General features: G+C 45.3%; 1 protein-coding gene across 1 annotated transcript in view; it reads right to left on the reverse strand.

Annotated features, from left to right (window-relative positions):
• LOC139419384 (relaxin receptor 2-like) overlaps positions 1-23,590 on the reverse strand; it is a 157,496-nt gene continuing 133,906 nt past the window's right edge. Inside the window, exons 16-22 of the mRNA XM_071169329.1 lie at positions 14,242-14,387; positions 11,680-11,775; positions 7,924-8,092; positions 7,385-7,471; positions 3,431-3,562; positions 2,869-2,966; positions 1-174 (exon numbers count right to left, since the gene is read on the reverse strand). Of these exons, the coding sequence (XP_071025430.1) occupies positions 1-174; positions 2,869-2,966; positions 3,431-3,562; positions 7,385-7,471; positions 7,924-8,092; positions 11,680-11,775; positions 14,242-14,387 (902 nt within the window). The remainder of the gene's footprint in view (positions 175-2,868; positions 2,967-3,430; positions 3,563-7,384; positions 7,472-7,923; positions 8,093-11,679; positions 11,776-14,241; positions 14,388-23,590) is intronic.

A 23,590-nucleotide genomic window follows, 5' to 3' on the forward strand; every position in this document is an offset into this window, starting at 1 on the left:
TCACCCGTAGCGAGGATCCATATCAGTCAGTGGTACCCGGGGTACAGTAGGTAGGTATGCTGGAGGCTGGTTGAGTGTATTCCTTGAGTCCTTTATGTATACAGTAGAGGTCAGGCTCTTCCTGTTCTTCTTCAGGGTCGACCTTCTCTGCCAACGACACAGCAGGACCTCCACCTGTAAGTTGTTAAACAGACGACAGAATAAATCCATTAAAAAAATTAATTAAATGAATCATTTTCAGATAAATTGTTGTGTTCTCAATTACTTTAATGACTTTTAATAAAGGCAAAATACAAATAATATTAAGTATATAAATATATGTACTGTATCTATTTATATACTGTATGTGTCGTTATCTATGTGTCTTTATATATGTGTCTGGCTGGAGTGTCTATGGGCATATTCAATCGCTCCCTATCCCAGTTGGCTGTCCTCACTTTCTTCAAGATGTCCACCATTGTTCCTGTACCCAAGAAAGCAAAAGGTAACTGAACTAAATGACTGTCGCCCCGTAGCACTCACTTCCGTCATCGTGAAGTGCTTTGAGAGACTAGTCAAGGGATCATATCACCTACACCTTTTCCTGACACCCTAGACCCAGTCCAATTTGCTTACCGCCCCAATAGATCCACAGACGATGCAATCACCATCGTACTGCACACTGCCCTATCCCATCTGGACAAGAGGAATACCTATGTAAGAATGCTGTTTATGGACTATTGCTCGGCCTTCAACACCACTGCCTTCATACTCTCCAAGCTCATCATCAAGGTTGGGGACCTGGGTCTGAACCCCGCCCTTTGCAACTGGGTCCTGGACCCAGATGGGCCACCCCCCTTATGGTGAAGGTAGGAATCAACACCTCCACGTCGCTGATCCTCAACACAGGAGCCCCACAAGGGTGTGTACTCAGCCCCCTTCTTGTACTCCCTGCTCACCCATGACGGCCACAACGTCTCCAACTCAATCATCAAGTTTGCAGATGACACAACCGTAGTGCGCCTGATTACCAGGTGACCAAGAACCCGATGGTGTTAGAGAATTTTCAGTACTTTGGGAATTTTTCCAATACCTATACTGTTTTCTCAGAAGTAGTGAGCAGAATCAATACAGGGTTAATTATTAAACACGTGTCAGCAGAATGAAGGCCATGGAAGTGTACCAAGGTGGATCAACATAGAGTTAAACAGAACGTAGGCAGAATCTATGTGAATGTGGCAAGTTGAGGCAACATAGACTTGACCGTTCTGGGCCATGTCTGCTCTTGCGAAGGCTACTGGACACGTATATGGGTTAATCATTCACAGGAAACATAGACCTGAACATGTGAAGATCATTGAATATGCACTTTAATTAATCAATACTAGAACCACAAGCTATGTATCTGTACCGGGAAGACATGTTATGTACCAGGAAGACATGATATGTACCAGAAAGACATGTTATGTACCAGGAATACATTATATGTACCAGGAAGACATTATATGTACCAGGAAGACATGTTATGTACCAGGAAGACATGATATGTACCAGAAAGACATGTTATGTACCAGGAAGACATGTTATGTACCAGGAAGACATGATATGCACCGGGAAGACATGTTATGTACCAGGAAGACATTATATATCCCAGGAAGACATGATATGTACCCGGAAGACATGATATGTACCAGGAAGACGTGATATGTACCAGGAAGACATGTTTGTATTAATATTCAAGTACTTCTTATATTAGCAACATATATATGCAATAAATGTTTTATTATGTTTTGTATTAATACCAATGTAAAATGAGCATAAACAAGTCAGATATGAGACAGAAAGATGAGGGTGGAGAAAGGCCAAAGGTTATTAATCATTTACATAGAAAGGAGTGACTATGTGTACGTTATGCAAGAGTGAAAAAGTATAAAATCTGAGTACTGCGACTGGAGAGATCAGTTAATCCATGGCTCAGCTTCATTTACTTTTGTAATAAAGTCTAATTGAATTTACAAGTGCCGGTATCTGAGAAATATTTGATTCAATATTTCCACAACAATGGTCACTCTGACAGAGCTCCAGAGTTCCTCTGTGGAGATGGGAGAACCTCTTCCAGAAGGACAACCATCTCTGCAGCACTCCACCAATCAGGCCTCTATGGTAGAGTGGCCAGACGGAAGCCACTACTCAGTAAAAGGCACATGACAGCCCGCTTGGAGTTTGCCAAAAGGCACCTAAAGGACTTAGTCCACGAGAAACAAGATTGACCTGGTCTGATGAAACCAAGATTGAAATCTTTGGCCTGAATCCCATCTGGAGGAAACCTGGCACCATCCCTACGGTGAAGCATGGTGGTGGCAGCATCATGCTGTGGGGATGTTTTTCAGATGCAGGGACTGGGAGACAAGTCAGGATCGAGGGAAAGATGAACGGAGCAAAGTACAGAGAGATCCTTGATGAAAACCTGCTCCAGAGCGCTCAGGACCTTAAGCACACAGCCAAGACAACGCAGGAGTGGGCTTTGAGACATGTCCTTGAGTGGCCCAGTCAGAGCCTGGACTTGAACCCAATTTCAATTGGAATAAGGCTGTAACCTAACAAAATTTGAAAAAAGTCAACAGGTCTGAATTCTTTCCCGAACAGTATACAAGCATTTCGTTACACCCGCAATAACATCTGCTAAACACGTGTATGTATATAATAATAACGTTAGATTTGATTTGATAAAGGTATTTATTTACCCACGGTGGCGTGTAAACTGAACAAAACAACAACAACAACAAAACAACAATGAGAGGCTACATCCCTAAAAAGCACCCTATTCCCTATATAGTGCACACTCCTTTTGAACAAAGTCCCATTGGTCCCGCTACTACTAAACACTACCTGTTCTCTGAAGAAGCTGGTAGTCAGGGTGTAGAGGATGGGGTTCAGGGCACTGTTGATGGGTAATATAAAGATCACCACCCAGGATGAGATGGTACCTGGAGGAGGGAGGGAGAGAGGGAGTTAGAGGCCGGGGGGGGTGGGGGGGGGACACACACACATTCACATAAAAAAACAATTGTTGCGCCCCTGGTTAGAGGTGTGTGTAGTGAGGGTGGTGTGTGTGGTGTGTAGGAAGGGTGGTGTGTGTGTGGTGTGTAGGAGGGGTGGTGTGTGTGTGGTGTGTAGGAGGGTTGGTGTGTGTGTGTGTGTACTTGTTTTCCTACATATTTAGGACAGGGGAAGTATTTACCTGGTATCTCGACCTTCAACAGGGACAGTGTTTACCTGGTATCTCGACCTACAGCAGGGACAGTATTTACCTGGTATCTCGACCTTCAACAGGGACAGTGTTTACCTGGTATCTCGACCTACAGCAGGGACAGTATTTACCTGGTATCTCGACCTACAGCAGGGACAGTATTTACCTGGTATCTCGACCTACAGCAGGGACAGTATTTACCTGGTATCTCGACCTGCAGCAGGGACAGTATCTTGACCAGGAAGATGGGGATCCAGCAGAGGGCGTCAGAGAAGACGATGAAGAAGAACCTGTTAGCCACAGCCACGTCTCTGTGTAGCCTGCTCCTCAGGTCTGTAACATAACAACCTGTTAGCTACAGCCACGTCTCTGTGTAGCCTGCTCCTCAGGTCTGTAACAGAACAACCTGTTAGCTACAGCCACGTCTCTGTGTAGCCTGCTCCTCAGGTCTGTAACATAACAACCTGTTAGCTACAGCCACGTCTCTGTGTAGCCTGCTCCTCAGGTCTGTAACAGAACAACCTGTTAGCTACAGCCACGTCTCTGTGTAGCCTGCTCCTCAGGTCTGTAACAGAACAACCTGTTAGCTACAGCCACATCTCTGTGTAGCCTGCTCCTCAGGTCTGTAACAGAACAACCTGTTAGCTACAGCCACGTCTCTGTGTAGCCTGCTCCTCAGGTCTGTAACAGAACAACCTGTTAGCTACAGCCACATCTCTGTGTAGCCTGCTCCTCAGGTCTGTAACATAACAACCTGTTAGCTACAGCCACGTCTCTGTGTAGCCTGCTCCTCAGGTCTGTAACAGAACAACCTGTTAGCTACAGCCACGTCTCTGTGTAGCCTGCTCCTCAGGTCTGTAACAGAACAACCTGTTAGCTACAGCCACGTCTCTGTGTAGCCTGCTCCTCAGGTCTGTAACAGAACAAGATGTTAGCTACAGCCACGTCTCTGTGTAGCCTGCTCCTCAGGTCTGTAACAGAACAACCTGTTAGCTACAGCCACGTCTCTGTGTAGCCTGCTCCTCAGGTCTGTAACAGAACAACCTGTTAGCTACAGCCACATATCTGTGTAGCCTGCTCCTCAGGTCTGTAACAGAACAACCTGTTAGCTACAGCCACGTCTCTGTGTAGCCTGCTCCTCAGGTCTGTAACAGAACAACCTGTTAGCTACAGCCACGTCTCTGTGTAGCCTGCTCCTCAGGTCTGTAACATAACAACCTGTTCGCTACAGCCACGTCTCTGTGTAGCCTGCTAATCAGGTCTGTAACATAACAACCTGTTCGCTACAGCCACGTCTCTGTGTAGCCTGCTCCTCAGGTCTGTAACAGAACAACCTGTTAGCTACAGCCACGTCTCTGTGTAGCCTGCTCCTCAGGTCTGTAACATAACAACCTGTTAGCTACAGCCACATCTCTGTGTAGCCTGCTCCTCAGGTCTGTAACAGAACAACCTGTTAGCTACAGCCACGTCTCTGTGTAGCCTGCTCCTCAGGTCTGTAACAGAACAACCTGTTAGCTACAGCCACGTCTCTGTGTAGCCTGCTCCTCAGGTCTGTAACAGAACAACCTGTTAGCCACAGCCACGTCTCTGTGTAGCCTGCTCCTCAGGTCTGTAACAGAACAACCTGTTAGCTACAGCCACATCTCTGTGTAGCCTGCTCCTCAGGTCTGTAACAGAACAACCTGTTAGCTACAGCCACATCTCTGTGTAGCCTGCTCCTCAGGTCTGTAACAGAACAACCTGTTAGCTACAGCCACGTCTCTGTGTAGCCTGCTCCTCAGGTCTGTAACAGAACAACCTGTTAGCTACAGCCACGTCTCTGTGTAGCCTGCTCCTCAGGTCTGTAACAGAACAACCTGTTAGCTACAGCCACATCTCTGTGTAGCCTGCTCCTCAGGTCTGTAACAGAACAACCTGTTAGCTACAGCCACGTCTCTGTGTAGCCTGCTCCTCAGGTCTGTAACATAACAACCTGTTAGCTACAGCCACATCTCTGTGTAGCCTGCTCCTCAGGTCTGTAACAGAACAACCTGTTAGCTACAGCCACGTCTCTGTGTAGCCTGCTCCTCAGGTCTGTAACATAACAACCTGTTAGCTACAGCCACGTCTCTGTGTAGCCTGCTCCTCAGGTCTGTAACAGAACAACCTGTTAGCTACAGCCACGTCTCTGTGTAGCCTGCTCCTCAGGTCTGTAACAGAACAACCTGTTAGCTACAGCCACGTCTCTGTGTAGCCTGCTCCTCAGGTCTGTAACATAACAACCTGTTAGCTACAGCCACGTCTCTGTGTAGCCTGCTCCTCAGGTCTGTAACAGAACAACCTGTTAGCTACAGCCACATCTCTGTGTAGCCTGCTCCTCAGGTCTGTAACAGAACAACCTGTTAGCTACAGCCACGTCTCTGTGTAGCCTGCTCCTCAGGTCTGTAACAGAACAACCTGTTAGCTACAGCCACGTCTCTGTGTAGCCTGCTCCTCAGGTCTGTAACAGAACAACCTGTTAGCTACAGCCACGTCTCTGTGTAGCCTGCTCCTCAGGTCTGTAACAGAACAACCTGTTAGCTACAGCCACGTCTCTGTGTAGCCTGCTCCTCAGGTCTGTAACAGAACAACCTGTTAGCTACAGCCACGTCTCTGTGTAGCCTGCTCCTCAGGTCTGTAACAGAACAACCTGTTAGCTACAGCCACGTCTCTGTGTAGCCTGCTCCTCAGGTCTGTAACAGAACAACCTGTTAGCTACAGCCACGTCTCTGTGTAGCCTGCTCCTCAGGTCTGTAACATAACAACCTGTTAGCTACAGCCACATCTCTGTGTAGCCTGCTCCTCAGGTCTGTAACAGAACAACCTGTTAGCTACAGCCACGTCTCTGTGTAGCCTGCTCCTCAGGTCTGTAACAGAACAACCTGTTAGCTACAGCCACGTCTCTGTGTAGCCTGCTCCTCAGGTCTGTAACAGAACAACCTGTTAGCTACAGCCACGTCTCTGTGTAGCCTGCTCCTCAGGTCTGTAACAGAACAACCTGTTAGCTACAGCCACATCTCTGTGTAGCCTGCTCCTCAGGTCTGTAACAGAACAACCTGTTAGCTACAGCCACGTCTCTGTGTAGCCTGCTCCTCAGGTCTGTAACAGAACAACCTGTTAGCTACAGCCACATCTCTGTGTAGCCTGCTCCTCAGGTCTGTAACAGAACAACCTGTTAGCTACAGCCACGTCTCTGTGTAGCCTGCTCCTCAGGTCTGTAACATAACAACCTGTTAGCTACAGCCACGTCTCTGTGTAGCCTGCTCCTCAGGTCTGTAACAGAACAACCTGTTAGCTACAGCCACATCTCTGTGTAGCCTGCTCCTCAGGTCTGTAACATAACAACCTGTTAGCTACAGCCACGTCTCTGTGTAGCCTGCTCCTCAGGTCTGTAACAGAAGAACCTGTTAGCTACAGCCACGTCTCTGTGTAGCCTGCTCCTCAGGTCTGTAACAGAACAACCTGTTAGCTACAGCCACGTCTCTGTGTAGCCTGCTCCTCAGGTCTGTAACAGAACAACCTGTTAGCTACAGCCACGTCTCTGTGTAGCCTGCTCCTCAGGTCTGTAACAGAACAACCTGTTAGCTACAGCCACGTCTCTGTGTAGCCTGCTCCTCAGGTCTGTAACAGAACAACCTGTTAGCTACAGCCACATCTCTGTGTAGCCTGCTCCTCAGGTCTGTAACAGAACAACCTGTTAGCTACAGCCACGTCTCTGTGTAGCCTGCTCCTCAGGTCTGTAACAGAACAACCTGTTAGCTACAGCCACGTCTCTGTGTAGCCTGCTCCTCAGGTCTGTAACAGAACAACCTGTTAGCTACAGCCACATCTCTGTGTAGCCTGCTCCTCAGGTCTGTAACAGAACAACCTGTTAGCTACAGCCACGTTTCTGTGTAGCCTGCTCCTCAGGTCTGTAACATAACAACCTGTTAGCTACAGCCACATCTCTGTGTAGCCTGCTCCTCAGGTCTGTAACAGAACAACCTGTTAGCTACAGCCACGTCTCTGTGTAGCCTGCTCCTCAGGTCTGTAACATAACAACCTGTTAGCTACAGCCACGTCTCTGTGTAGCCTGCTCCTCAGGTCTGTAACAGAACAAGCTGGTAGAGATATGGTTCTGGAGAAATTAAACTTTACCTGTAGCGTTGATACCAGTCTTGTAGATGGAGTAGAACATGGAGGAGTAAGAGAACACGATCACTAGGAATGCTGCCAGGTTCAGACCTAGAGAGAGAGAGAGAGAGAGAGAGAGAGAGAACGAGAGAGAGAGAGAGAGAACGAGACAGAGAGAGAGAGAGAGAGCGAACGAGAGAGAGAGAGAGAGAGAGAGAGAGAGAGAGAGAACGAGACAGAGACAGAGACAGAGTGAGAGAGAGAGAGAGAGAGAGAGAGAGAGAGAGAGAGAGAGAGAGAGAGAGAGAGACAGATTGGATTAGACAGTGCCAAGTTCAGACCTATATATATATAAATAAATAAGAGAGAGAGTGGATTAGACAGTGCTATAATAACTTTCCAGATCGGTCTTCTTCTACTACTTGTATGAGTTGGTAAACAAACTTGAGGGGGTTGCATACTGCAAAGAGAGTCCGGAGAATAGTTTACCCAACAAGCATCCCTTTACCCAACAAGCATCCCTTTAACCAACAAGCACATCCATGCTGTACCACACACTGTACCCAGGAATATGCCGATAGAGTATCCTTTAGCAGTGGGCTTCTCCTGTCTGTCAGAGTGTAGGGGGAAGCAGACCCCGTTACGACCATAGTAGTTCCCAAACAGGTCCTCGTTCATCAGGGGAACCACGGCGATGATGAACCCCAGCACCCAGATAGATAACAGCACCACCTAGTGGGAGGAGATGGTAGCACTAAAGGACACTGGATACTGTAGAATACAATAGAACAGAATAGAATACAATAGAACAGAATAGAATAGAACAGAATACAATAGAACAGAATAGAATACAATAGAACAGAATAGAATAGAATAGAACAGAATAGAATACAATAGAACAGAATAGAATAGAACAGAATAGAATACAATAGAACAGAATAGAATACAATAGAACAGAATAGAATACAATAGATCAGAATATAATAGAATAGAACAGAATAGAATACAATACAATAGAACAGAATAGAATACAATACAATAGAACAGAATAGAATACAATAGAACAGAACAGAATAGAACAGAACAGAATACAATAGAACAGAATAGAATACAATACAATAGAACAGAATAGAATACAATAGAACAGAACAGAATAGAATAGAACAGAACAGAATACAATAGAACAGAATAGATCAGAATAGAACAGAACATACTAGAATAGAATAGAACAGAACATAACAGAATAGAACATACTAGAATATAACAGAACACAATAGAACAGAACATACTAGAATAGAATAGAACAGAACATAATAGAATAGAATAGAACAGAACATACTAGAATAGAACAGAACATAATAGAATAGAACAGAACATAATAGAATAGAACAGAACATACTAGAATAGAATAGAACATAATAGAATAGAACAGAACATACTAGAATAGAATAGAACAGAACATAATAGAATAGAATAGAATAGAACATACTAGAATAGAACATAATAGAATAGAACAGAACATACTAGAATAGAATAGAACAGAACATACTAGAATAGAATAGAACAGAACATAATAGAATAGAACATACTAGTATAGAATAGAACAGAATAGAACAGAACATACTAGAATAGAAAATAACAGAATAGAACAGAACATATTATAATAGACTACAACAGAATAGAACATAGTATAATCGAATAGAACAGAATAGAAAAGAATACAACATACTAGAATTGAACATATTAGAATATAACAGAACATACTAGAATAGAACAGAACATACTATAATAGAAGAGAACATACTAGAATGGAACATACTAGAGTAGAACAGAACAGAACATACTAGAATGGAAAACACTAGAATAGAATAGAACAGAATAGGACAAACTAGAATATAATAGAACAGAACATAGTAGAGTCGAATAGAATAGAAAAGAACAGAATAGAACAGAACAGAGTAGAATATACTAGAATGGAACATACTAGAATGGAAACACAGCGGTCTCTTTCTCAGATGAGCTCTGTATACACATCTATTATACCCACCAATACACATCTATACACACCAATACACATCTATACACACCAATACACATCTATACACACCAATACACATCTATACACACCAATACACATCTATACACACCAAAACACATCTATACACACCAATACACATCTATACACACCAAAACACATCAGTACACACCAATACACATCTATACACACCAATACACATCAGTACACATCTATACACACCTATACACACCAATACACACCAATACACCCCAATACACATCTATACACATCTATTCACACCAATACACATCAGTGCACAAATACACATCTATACACACCAATACACATTAGTACACATCAATACACACCTATACACATCAATACACATCTATACACACCAATACACATTAGTACACATCAATACACACCAATACACATCAGTACACACCAATACACATCTATACCCACCAATACACATCAGCACACACCAATATACATCAGTACACATCTATACACACCAATACACATTAGTACACACCAATACACATCTATACACACCAATACACATCTATACACACCCGTACACATTAGTACACACCAATACACATATATACACACCAATACACACCAATACACATCTATACACACTAGTACAAACCAATACACATCAGCACACACCAATATACATCACTACACACCAATACATATCACTACACACCAATACACATCAGTACACACCAATACATATCAGTACACACCAATACACATTAGTACACACCAATACACACCAGTACACACCAATACACATCAATACACACCAATACACACCAATACACATCAATACACACCAATGCACATCAATACACACCAACGTCATATCAATATACATCAGTATACACTATACACATCACTAGCACAGCGATATACACATCAATACGTTAAAAGCAAAACACATAAAACCCAATAACAGAAAAACACATTCTTCAGTAAAGGTCCTCAATCAGCAGTCTGAATTGCCCCAGAGGCACCAGTTCATCACATTTTAGAGAGCCTCGGAGATCAATACAATTCATCACATTTTAGAGAGCCCCGGAGATCAATACAATTCATCACATTTTAGAGAGCCTCGGAGATCAATACAATTTTCATCACATTTTAGAGTTAGCCGTCAGAGTTAGCCCTCAGAGTTAGCTGTCAGAGTTAGCCGTCAGAGTTAGCCGTCAGAGTTAGCCGTCAGAGTTAGCCGTCAGAGTTAGCCATCAGAGTTAGCCGACAGAGTTAGCCGACAGAGTTAGCCGACAGAGTTAGCCGACAGAGTTAGCCGACAGAGTTAGCCCTCAGAGTTAGCCCTCAGAGTTAGCCCTCAGAGTTAGCCCTCAGAGTTAGCCCTCAGAGTTAGCCCTCAGAGTTAGCCCTCAGAGTTAGCCCTCAGAGTTAGCCCTCAGTTAGTTGTCAGAGTTAGCCCTCAGAGTTAGCCCTCAGAGTTAGCCCTCAGAGTTAGCCCTCAGAGTTAGCCCTCAGAGTTAGCCCTCAGAGTTAGCCCTCAGAGTTAGCCCTCAGAGTTAGCCCTCAGAGTTAGCCCTCAGAGTTAGCCCTCAGAGTTAGCCCTCAGAGTTAGCCCTCAGAGTTAGCCCTCAGAGTTAGCCGTCCCTGAGACCAGGTATGGCGGAAGGCTTTATAAACAAAAAGAGGGCAATGTATCGATCTACGAAATTTCAAAAATGGCCTGTTATTGGGGCGGCAGGGTAGCCTAGTGGCAGGGTAGGGTAGGGCAGGGTAGCCTAGTGGCAGGGTAGGGTAGGGCAGGGTAGCCTAGTGGCAGGGTAGGGTAGGGCAGGGTAGCCTAGTAGCAGGGTAGGGTAGGGCAGGGTAGCCTAGTGGCAGGGTAGGGTAGGGCAGGGTAGGGTAGTGGCAGGGTAGGGTAGGGCAGGGTAGCCTAGTGGCAGGGTAGGGTAGGGCAGGGTAGCCTAGTGGTTAGAGCGTTGGACTAGTAACCGAAAGGTTGCAAGTTCGAATCCCCGAGCTGACAAGGTACAAATCTGTCGTTCTGCCCCTGAACAGGCAGTTAACCCACTGTTCCTGGGCCGTCATTGAAAATAAGAATTTGTTCTTAACTGACTTGCCTAGTAAAATGAAGGTAAAATAAAAATTGTCAGCTTCCTGTGGTAATGACATGTTTACGACACAGCACAGTTTAAGCACCACAGTTTGTAGTTGGTCTGGTTGTAAGTTATAACCTGTTCATGACCTTGCTATAGCAGGTTTACGTAGCGTTATGGAAGGTGCATGTAGTGTGACTCACCGCAGTCTGTAGTTTTCCAGGTCTCAGGTGACTGAAGGGAAACACGATGACCAGGAACTTCTCCACAGTCAGGTAGGTCAGCAACAGAACAGATACCTGGAACAGAGTGACAAACACACAGCTCAGACAGGACAGTTAACTACAGTCTGCCAGTCTGTCTGTCCGCCCGTCCGTCTATCTGTCTCTGAGTCTGTCTGTCTGTCTGTCTGTCTGTCTGTGTGTCTGTGTCTGTCTCTGCCTGTCTCTGTGTCTGTCTGTCTGTTGGTCTGTGTCTGCCTGTCTGTCTGTCTGTGTCTGTCTGTCTGTCTGTCTGTCTGTCTGCCTGTCTGTCTGTCTGCCTGTCTGTCTGCCTGTCTGCCTGTCTCTGTGTCTGTCTGTCTCTGCCTGTCTCTGTGTCTGCCTGTCTGCCTGTCTGTCTGTCTGTCTCTGCCTGTCTATCTCTCTGTCTGCCTCTGTCTCTGTCTCTGTCTGCCTGTCTCTGTCTGCCTGTCTGTCTCTGCCTCTCTCTGTGTCTGTCTGTCTCTGCCTGTCTCTGTGTCTGTCTGTCTGCCTGTCTGCCTGTCTGTCTGTCTGTCTCTGTGTCTGTCTGTCTCTGCCTGTCTATCTCTCTGTCTGCCTCTGTCTCTGTCTCTGTCTGCCTGTCTCTGTGTCTGTCTCTCTGTCTTTCTGTCTGTCTGTCTGCCTGTCTCTGTGTCTGTCTGTCTCTGCCTGTCTCTGTGTCTGTCTGTCTCTGCCTGTATCTGTCTGCCTGTCTGCCTGTCTCTGTCTGCCTGTTTCTGTGTCTGCCTGTCTCTGTCTGCCTGTTTCTGTGTCTGCCTGCATGCCTGCCTGCCCGCCTGTCTGTCTGCCTGCCTGTCTCTGCCTGCCTGTCTCTGTCTGCCTCTCTGTCTCTCTGTCTGCGTGTCTGCGTGTCTGTAGGTCTGTGTCTGCATGTCTGTCTGCCTGTCTCTGTCTGCCTGTCTCTGTCTGCCTGTCTCTGTCTGCCTGTCTGTGTCTCTGTGTCTTTCTCTGCCTGTCTCTGTCTGCCTCTCTGTCTGTCTGTGTGTCTTTCTCTGCCTGTCTCTGTCTGCCTCTCTGTCTGTCTGTCTCTGTGTCTGTCTCTGTGTCTGTCTCTGTGTCTGTCTCTGTGTCTGTCTCTGTGTCTGTCTCTGTGTCTGTCTCTGTGTCTGTCTCTGCGTGTCTCTGTGTCTGTCTGTCTCTGTGTCTGTCTGTCTCTGTGTCTGTCTGTCTCTGTGTCTGTCTGTCTCTGTGTCTGTCTGTCTCTGTGTCTCTCTGTCTGCCTGTCTGCCTGTTTCTGTCTGCCTGTTTCTGTGTCTGTCTGTCTGTCTGTCTGTCTGTCTGTCTCTGTGTCTGTCTCTGTGTCTGTCTCTGCCTGTCTCTGCCTGTCACTGCCTGTCTCTGTGTCTGTCTGTCTCTGCCTGTCTCTGTGTCTCTCTCTGTCTGCCTGTCTCTGTCTGCCTGTTTCTGTGTCTGCCTGCCTGCCTGTCTGTCTGTCTGCCTGTCTGTCTGTCTGCCTGCCTGTCTGTCTGTCTGTCTGTCTGTCTGTCTGTCTGTCTAAAGGGACTCAGGCTGCTAGAACAGAGTGATCCTCCAGACTTCTTGGGAAGTGTTAAAATGCACCAGGATGAGAAGAAACAGTTTAAAAACTCAGTCTGCCTCCTAAATGGAACCCTGTCTGTAAGTCAGTCTGTCTGTCTGAAGGGACTCAGACTGCTAGAACAGAGTGATCCTCCAAAATGGCCCCCTGCCTCCTAAATGGCCCCCTACCTCCTAAATGGCCCCCTACCTCCTAAATGGCCCCCTACCTCCTAAATGGCCCCCCTTTCTCCTAAATGGCCCCCCTTTCTCCTAAATGGCCCCCCTGCCTCCTAAATGCCCCCCCTGCCTCCTAAATGCCCCCCGCTGCCTCCTAAATGCCCCCCTTTCTCCTAAATGCCCCCCCCTGCCTCCTAAATGCCCCCCCTGCCTCCTAAATGCCCCCTGCCTCCTAAATGGCCCCCCTGCCTCCTAAATGGCCCCCTACCTCCTAAATGCCCCCCCTGCCTCCTAAATGCCACCCCCTGCCTCCTAAATGCCCCCCCTGCCTCCCAAATGCCCCCCCCCACCTCCTAAATGCCCCCCCCTGCCTCCTAAATAGCCCCCTACCTCCTAAATGCCCCCCCTGCCTCCTAAATGGCCCCCTACCTTCTAAATGGCCCCCTGCCTCCTAAATGGCACCCTACCTCCTAAATGCCCCCTGCCTCCTAAATGGCCCCCTCTGCCTCCTAAATGCCCCCCCCCCCCCTGCCTCCTAATTGGCCCCCCTGCCTCCTAAATGGCCCCCCTGCACCATATAGGGTGCCATTTGGAACACATTTATTGGGAGAGGAAATATATTAAAAACATTGACAGTTGGCCCCAGAGACAGGACAAGACGTTCTGGAACAATCCTGGCATCTCTGAGGACTTTCTCTCCATCCACAGGCGTGTCTGTGTGTACGCGCGTGTTAATTCACCTCTGAGGAGACTCTCTCACCATATACAGGTGTGTGTGTTTGTGTGTGTTTGCGCGTGTTAATTCACCTCTGAGGAGAGCATAGCCAGGAATCCGATGGTTCGACATTCCACACTCTCCATCCACAGGAGAGCGTTACGATTGTACTCCCCTCGGAACTTCACATCAAACACACCGACAAAGAACAGGTACACACCCATCAGGCAGTCTGCACCTGAGGGGGAGAGGGAGGGAGGGAGGGAGAGAGAGAGAGAGAGAGAGAGAGAGAGAGAGAGAGAGAGAGAGAGAGAGAGAGAGAGAGAGAGAGAGAGAGAGAGAGAGAGAGAGAGAGAGAGAGAGAGAGAGGGAATGAGAGGGAATGAGAGGGAATGAGAGAGAGAGAGAGAGAGACAGAGAGAGAGAGAGAGAGAGAGAGAGTGGATTAGACAGTGCTATAATAACATTCCAGATTGGTCTTCTTCGACTATGTATGAGTTGGTATTCAAGGGGGGGTGCATACTGCCACCTGGAGGGTGTTGTTTGAATAGGAATAAGGGCCAAGGTTGACTATCTTCTACCACCTGCAGTTATGGAATGTTTTCCCACAAGTATAATTCTGATGGCTGATCCCTCCTGGTGACCTGGATGGAATTCTGGGGCGGACGTTGGACTAGTAACCGAAAGGCAAGATCGAATCCCCGAACTGACAAGGTACAAATCTGTCGTTCTGCCCCCGAACAAGGCAGTGAACCCACTGTTGCTAAGCCATCATTGAAAATAATACTTTGTTCTTAACTGACTTGCCTAGTTAAATAAAGGTAAAATAAAAAATAAATGTGATCCTTCCTTAACCAAGAGGAAGTCCCACCCAGTGTACTACTTCAAAATGATGAATGTTCTCAATGGTGCTGCCCCCACACCTAAAAGACACTAGAGGCCTCTATCTATCTCTCTGATTAAACCCTACTTCCTCTTCTCACCATGTAGCAGTTCAATGCTCAGTTTCCCATTCCACATGAGTGTTCTCATGTGTGTCTGATGACCAGTTTCCAGCTTGTTAGACTGTCTTAAGAATTAGAGGGAGGGGGTAGAGAAATAGAGGTAGGGTGTGGGGTAGAGAAATAGAGGTAGGGTGTGGGGTAGAGAAATAGAGGTAGGGTGTGGGGTAGAGAAATAGAGGTAGGGTTTGGGGTAGAGAAATAGAGGTAGGGTTTGGGGTAGAGAAATAGAGGTAGGGTGTGGGGTAGAGAAATAGAGGTAGGGTTTGGGGTAGAGAGATAGAGGTAGGGTGTGGGGTAGAGAAATAGAGGTAGGGTTTGGGGTAGAGAGGGAGGTAGGGTTTGGGGTAGAGAGGGAGGTAGGGTTTGGGGTAGAGAGGGAGGTAGGGTTTGGGGTAGAGAGGGAGGTAGGGTTTGGGGTAGAGAGGGAGGTAGGGTTTGGGGTAGAGAGGGAGGTAGGGTTTGGGGTAGAGAGGGAGGTAGGGTTTGGGGTAGAGAGGGAGGTAGGGTGTGGGGTAGAGAGGGAGGTAGGGTTTGGGGTAGAGAGGGAGGTAACAAATATTTTGTAAAATGGTGTCACGACTCTCGTGGGTTGAAGAAGGAGAAAAGGTGCAGCGTTCATGATATTTATTAAACTGAACAACAAAATAACAACGTAGACCAACGAAAGCGCACAGTTCTGTCAGGCAACTAAACAGCTAAACAGAAAATAACTCCCCACAAAACACAGTTGGGAAATTTGGCTGCCTAAGTATGATTCCCAATCAGAGACAACGATAGACAGCTGTCCCTGATTGAGAACCATAACCGGCCAAAACATAGAAATAAAGAAACTAGAATGCCCACCCTAGTCACACCCTGGTCTAACCAAAATAGAGAATAAAAGCCTCTCTATGGCCAGGGTGTGACAAATGGATATGTGACTTATTAATGCAAAGGATACAGATATAAATATTATATAATATATATATATATATATAATATATTTAAATATATATATTTATATAAATATTACTTGATAATAACTCAAAAGATGTGAAAGAGTATTTTTCTTTGTCGTGTTCCCTTCCACACTGCAGTTTGATCTAATGCATTCTGGGAAATGTATTTTTTTTCCAGATATTTTAAAACATATAAAGAGAATTAAGAATTATTGTAGACAACCCACAACACGACCTTAGAATATTTCCAGGACCATTGTAATTATAAAAAAATTTTTTTTTTTAGAAGGAAGAATGTTTCAACCTTATGCTACATGGTAGTTGTAACCATACTTATCTTTTGTAATAATCATTGTAAATAAAAATACATACATGATGTCAACATAAACATTACTATGCGGATGTGTAGAAAGTAAGTCATTTAAAATTTCATTCAATTCAATTGACTTAAGTTCTTCTTCTTATGTACAGAAATGCAATAGTTCACTGGATCAGTCTAAAACTTTTCACATACACTGAAAAAAAGTGTCTGGGGCTGGCTGAGGTTAAAGGAGATAGATGGGGCTGGCTGAGGTTAAAGAGGATAGATGGGGCTGGCTGAGGTGAAAGAGGATAGATGGGGGCTCTGTAAGTATAATGTTGGCTTCTTGGCTGTTGTCATTTAGATCTGCCTGGCCTGCAGAGTTTCATTTAGACCTGCCTGGCCTGCTGAGTTTCATTTAGATCTGCTTGGCCTGCTGAGTTTCATTTAGATCTGCCTGGTCTGCTGAGTGTCATTTAGACCTGCCTGGCCTGCTGAGTGTCATTTAGACCTGCCTGGCCTGCTGAGTTTCGTTTAGACCTGCCTGGTCTGCTGAGTTTCATTCAGACCTGCATGGCCTGCTGAGTTTTACTTAGATCTGCCTGGCCTGCTGAGTGTAATTTAGACCTGCCTGGCCTGCTGAGTGTCATTTAGACCTGCCTGGCCTGCTGAGTTTCATTTAGATCTGCCTGGCCTGCTGAGTTTCATTTAGATCTGCCTGGCCTGCTGAGTTTCATTTAGACCTGCCTGGCTTGCTGAGTTTCATTCAGACCTGCCTGGCCTGCTGAGTTTCATTTAGACCTGCCTGGCCTGCTGAGTGTCATTTAGACCTGCCTGGCCTGCTGAGTGTCATTTAGACCTGCCTGGCCTGCTGAGTGTCATTTAGACCTGCCTGGCCTGCTGAGTGTCATTTAGACCTGCCTGGCCTGCGGAGTGTCATTTAGATCTGCCTGGCCTGCTGAGTGTCATTTAGACCTGCCAAGTTTCATTTAGATCTGCCTGGCCTGCTGAGTGTCATTTAGACCTGCCTGGCCTGCTGAGTTTCATTCAGACCTGCCTGGCCTGCTGAGTTTCATTTAGACCTGCCTGGCCTGCTGAGGCATTTACCTTGACAGAGATCTACACTGGGGAGATAGAAGCTGGAAGGATCTGGCCACCTGGACATAGAGAGATAAGGCTGCATAATCAAATCAGGTTTTCCAATTTGACTTGTCGCTGAATACAACAGGTGTAGACTTTACCTTTCCCAACAGAGTTAAAAAGCAAGAAAACATTAGAAAACAAGAAAATAAAGGAAATAGTAACACAAAAAAATCTAAATGACGAGGATGTACAAAAAATACATATATACACACTAATATATTATATACACCTGTTATGGTATTGATTACGATGACACCTGTTATGGTATTGATTATGATGACACCTGTTATGGTATTGATTATGATGACACCTGTTATGGTATTGATTATGATGACACCTGTTATGGTATTGATTATGATGACACCTGTTATGGTATTGATTATGATGACACCTGTTATGGTATTGATTATGATGACACCTGTTATGGTATTGATTATGATGACACTGTTATGGTATTGATTATGATGACACCTGTTATGGTATTGATTATGATGACACCTGTTATGGTATTGATTATGATGACACTGTTATGGTATTGATTATGATGACACTGTTATGGTATTGATTATGATGACACTGTTATGGTATTGATTATAATGACAGTGTTATGGTATTGATTATGATGACACCTGTTATGGTATTGATTACAATGACACCTGTTATGGTATTGATTATGATGACACTGTTATGGTATTGATTATGATGATACCTGTTATGGTATTGATTATGATGACACTGTTATGGTATTGATTATGATGACACCTGTTATGGTATTGATTATGATGACACCTGTTATGGTATTGATTATGATGACACCTGTTATGGTATTGATTATGATGACACCTGTTATGGTATTGATTATGATGACACCTGTTATGGTATTGATTATGATGACACTGTTATGGTATTGATTATGATGACACTGTTATGGTATTGATTATGATGACACTGTTATGGTATTGATTATGATGACACCTGTTATGGTATTGATTACAATGACACCTGTTATGGTATTGATTACGATGATACCTGTTATGGTATTGATTATGATGACACTGTTATGGTATTGATTATGATGACACCTGTTATGGTATTGATTATGATGACACCTGTTATGGTATTGATTATGATGACACTGTTATGGTATTGATTATGATGACACCTGTTATGGTATTGATTACAATGACACCTGTTATGGTATTGATTATGATGATACCTGTTATGGTATTGATTATGATGACACTGTTATGGTATTGATTATGATGACACCTGTTATGGTATTGATTATGATGACACCTGTTATGGTATTGATTATGATGACACTGTTATGGTATTGATTATGATGACACCTGTTATGGTATTGATTATGATGACACCTGTTATGGTATTGATTATGATGACACCTGTTATGGTATTGATTATGATGACACCTGTTATGGTATTGATTATGATGACACCTGTTATGGTATTGATTATGATGACACCTGTTATGGTATTGATTATGATGACACCTGTTATGGTATTGATTATGATGACACTGTTATGGTATTGATTATGATGACACCTGTTATGGTATTGATTATGATGACACCTGTTATGGTATTGATTATGATGACACCTGTTATGGTATTAAATATACAATATACAGTCGTGGTCAAAAGTTTTGAGAATGACACAAATATTAATTTTCACAAAGTTTGCTGCTTCAGTGTCTTTAGATATTTTAGTCAGATGTTACTATGGATACTGAAGTATAATTACAAGCATTTCATAAGTGTCAAAGGCTTTTATTGACAATTACATGAAGTTGATGCAAAGAGTCAATATTTGCAGTGTTGACCCTTCTTTTTCAAGACCTCTGCAATCCGCCCTGGCATGCTGTCAATTAACTTCTGGGCCACATCCTGACTGATGGCAGCCCATTCTTGCATAATCAATGCTTGGAGTTTGTCAGAATTTGTGGGTCTGTCTGTCCACCCGCCTCTTGAGAATTGACCACAAGTTCAAATCAAATCAAATCAAATCAAATCAAATCAAATTTTATTTGTCACATACACATGGTTAGCAGATGTTAATGCGAGTGTAGCGAAATGCTTGTGCTTCTAGTTCCGACAATGCAGTAATAACAAGTAATCTAACTAACAATTCCAAAACTACTGTCTTGTACACAGTGTAAGGGGATAAAGAATATGTACATAAGGATATATGAATGAGTGATGGTACAGAGCAGCATAGGCAAGATACAGTAGATGGTATCGGGTACAGTATGTACAAATGAGATGAGTATGTAAACAAAGTGGCATAGTATAGTATAAAGTGGCTAGTGATACATGTATTACATAAGGATACCGTCGATGATATAGAGTACAGTATATACGTATGCGTATGAGATGAATAATGTAGGGTAAGTAACATTTATATAAGGTAGCATTGTTTAAAGTGGCTAGTGATATATTTACATCATTTCCCATCAATTCCCATTATTAAAGTGGCTGGAGTTGAGTCAGTGTCAGTGTGTTGGCAGCAGCCACTCAGTGTTAGTGGTGGCTGTTTAACAGTCTGATGGCCTTGAGATAGAAGCTGTTTTTCAGTCTCTCGGTCCCAGCTTTGATGCACCTGTACTGACCTCGCCTTCTGGATGATAGCGGGGTGAACAGGCAGTGGCTCGGGTGGTTGATGTCCTTGATGATCTTTATGGCCTTCCTGTGACATCGGGTGGTGTAGGTGTCCTGGAGGGCAGGTAGTTTGCCCCCGGTGATGCGTTGTGCAGACCTCACTACCCTCTGGAGAGCCTTACGGTTGAGGGCGGTGCAGTTGCCATACCAGGCGGTGATACAGCCCGCCAGGATGCTCTCGATTGTGCATCTGTAGAAGTTTGTGAGTGCTTTTGGTGACAAGCCGAATTTCTTCAGCCTCCTGAGGTTGAAGAGGCGCTGCTGCGCCTTCTTCACGATGCTGTCTGTGTGAGTGGACCAATTCAGTTTGTCTGTGATGTGTATGCCGAGGAACTTAAAACTTGCTACCCTCTCCACTACTGTTCCATCGATGTGGATAGGGGGGTGTTCCCTCTGCTGTTTCCTGAAGTCCACAATCATCTCCTTAGTTTTGTTGACGTTGAGTGTGAGGTTGTTTTCCTGACACCACACTCCGAGGGCCCTCACCTCCTCCCTGTAGGCCGTCTCATCGTTGTTGGTAATCAAGCCTACCACTGTTGTGTCGTCCGCAAACTTGATGATTGAGTTGGAGGCGTGCGTGGCCACGCAGTCGTGGGTGAACAGGGAGTACAGGAGAGGGCTCAGAACGCAACCTTGTGGGGCCCCAGTGTTGAGGATCAGCGGGGAGGAGATGTTGTTGCCTACCCTCACCACCTGGGGGCGGCCCGTCAGGAAGTCCAGTACCCAGTTGCACAGGGCGGGGTCGAGACCCAGGGTCTCGAGCTTGATGACGAGCTTGGAGGGTACTATGGTGTTGAATGCCGAGCTGTAGTCGATGAACAGCATTCTCACATAGGTATTCCTCTTGTCCAGATGGGTTAGGGCAGTGTGCAGTGTGGTTGAGATTGCATCGTCTGTGGACCTATTTGGGCGGTAAGCAAATTGGAGTGGGTCTAGGGTGTCAGGTAGGGTGGAGGTGATATGGTCCTTGACTAGTCTCTCAAAGCACTTCATGATGACGGATGTGAGTGCTACGGGGCGGTAGTCATTTAGCTCAGTTACCTTAGCTTTCTTGGGAACAGGAACAATGGTGGCCCTCTTGAAGCATGTGGGAACAGCAGACTGGTATAGGGATTGATTGAATATGTCCGTAAACACACCGGCCAGCTGGTCTGCGCATGCTCTGAGGGCGCGGCTGGGGATGCCATCTGGGCCTGCAGCCTTGCGAGGGTTAACACGTTTAAATGTCTTACTCACCTCGGCTGCAGTGAAGGAGAGACCGCATGTTTTCGTTGCAGGCCGTGTCAGTGGCACTGTATTGTCCTCAAAGCGGGCAAAAAAGTTATTTAGTCTGCCTGGGAGCAAGACATCCTGGTCCGTGACTGGGCTGGGTTTCTTCCTGTAGTCCGTGATTGACTGTAGACCCTGCCACATGCCTCTTGTGTCTGAGCCGTTGAATTGAGATTCTACTTTGTCTCTGTACTGGCGCTTAGCTTGTTTGATAGCCTTGCGGAGGGAATAGCTGCACTGTTTGTATTCGGTCATGTTACCAGACACCTTGCCCTGATTAAAAGCAGTGGTTCGCGCTTTCAGTTTCACACGAATGCTGCCATCAATCCACGGTTTCTGGTTAGGGAATGTTTTAATCGTTGCTATGGGAACGACATCTTCAACGCACGTTCTAATGAACTCGCACACCGAATCAGTGTATTCGTCAATGTTGTTATCTGACGCAATACGAAACATCTCCCAGTCCACGTGATGGAAGCAGTCTTGGAGTGTGGAGTCAGCTTGGTCGGACCAGCGTTGGACAGACCTCAGCGTGGGAGCCTCTTGTTTTAGTTTCTGTCTGTAGGCAGGGATCAACAAAATGGAGTCGTGGTCAGCTTTTCCGAAAGGGGGGCGGGGCAGGGCCTTATATGCGTCGCGGAAGTTAGAGTAACAATGGTCCAAGGTCTTTCCTCCCCTGGTTGCGCAATCGATATGCTGATAAAATTTGGGGAGTCTTGTTTTCAGATTAGCCTTGTTAAAATCCCCAGCTACAATGGGAATAAGGTCTGGGGAGTTTCTTGCTATGGACCCAAAATATTGATGTTTTGTTCCCCGAGCCACTTAGTTACCACTTAGTTATCACTTTTGGCAAGGTGCTCCATCATGCTGGAAAAGGTATTGTTCGTCACCAAACTGTTCCTGGATGGTTGGGAGAAGTTGCTCTCTGAGGATGTGTTGATACCATTCTTTATTCATGGCTGTGTTCTTGGGCAACACTGTGAGTGAGCCCACTCCCTTCGCTGAGAAGCAACCCCACACATGAATGGTTTCAGGATGCTTTACTGTTGGCATGACACAGGACTGATGGTAGCGCTCACCTTGTCTTCTCCGGACAAGCTTTTTTCTGGATGCCCCAAACAATCGGAAAGGGGATTCATCAGAGAAAATGACTTTACCCCAGTCCTCAGCAGTCCAATCCCTGTACCTTTTGCAGAATATCAGTCTGTCCCTGATGTTTTTCCCTGGAGGGAAGTGGCTTCTTTGCTGCCCTTCTTGAAACCAGGCCATCCTCCAAAAGTCTTTGCCTCACTGTGCGTACAGATGCACTCACACCTGCCTGCTGCCATTCCTGAGCAAGCTCTGTACTGGTGGTGCCCCGATCCCGCAGCTGAATCAACTTTAGGAGACGGTCCTGGCGCTTGCTGGACTTTCTTGGGCGCCCTGAAGTCTTCTTCACAACAATTGAACCGCTCTCCTTGAAGTTCGTGATTATCCAATAAATGATTGATTTAGGTGCAATCTTACTGGCAGCAATATCCTTGCCTGCGAAGCCCTTTTTGGGCAAAGCAGTGATGACGGCACATGTTTCCTTGCAGGTAACCATGGATGACAGAGGAAGAACAATGATTCCAAGCATCGCCCTCCTTTTGAAGCTTCCAGTCTGTTATTCAAACTTAATCAGCATGACAGAGTGATCTCCAGCCTTGTCCTGGTCAACGCTCACACCTGTGTTAACGAGAGAATCACTGACATGATGTCAGCTGGTCCTTTTGTGGCAGGGCTGAAATGCGGGGGAAATATTTTTTTGTGGATTCAGTTCATTTGCATGGCAAAGAGGGACTTTGCAATTAATTGCAATTCATCTGATCACTCTTCATAACATTCTGGAGTATATGCTAATCGCCATCATACAAACCTAGACAGCAGACTTTGTGAAAATTAATATTTGTGTCATTCTCAAAACATTTGACCATGACTGTACAACAACGAGGCTGTCACAGTGAAATAACAATAACGAGGCTGTCACAGTGAAATAACAATAACGAGGCTGTTACAGTGAAATAACAATAACAAGGCTGTCACAGTGAAATAACAATAACGAGGCTGTCACAGTGAAATAACAATAACGA

This window comes from Oncorhynchus clarkii, chromosome 10 (genome assembly GCF_045791955.1).
Source record: "Oncorhynchus clarkii lewisi isolate Uvic-CL-2024 chromosome 10, UVic_Ocla_1.0, whole genome shotgun sequence".
Taxonomy (NCBI): domain Eukaryota; kingdom Metazoa; phylum Chordata; class Actinopteri; order Salmoniformes; family Salmonidae; genus Oncorhynchus; species Oncorhynchus clarkii.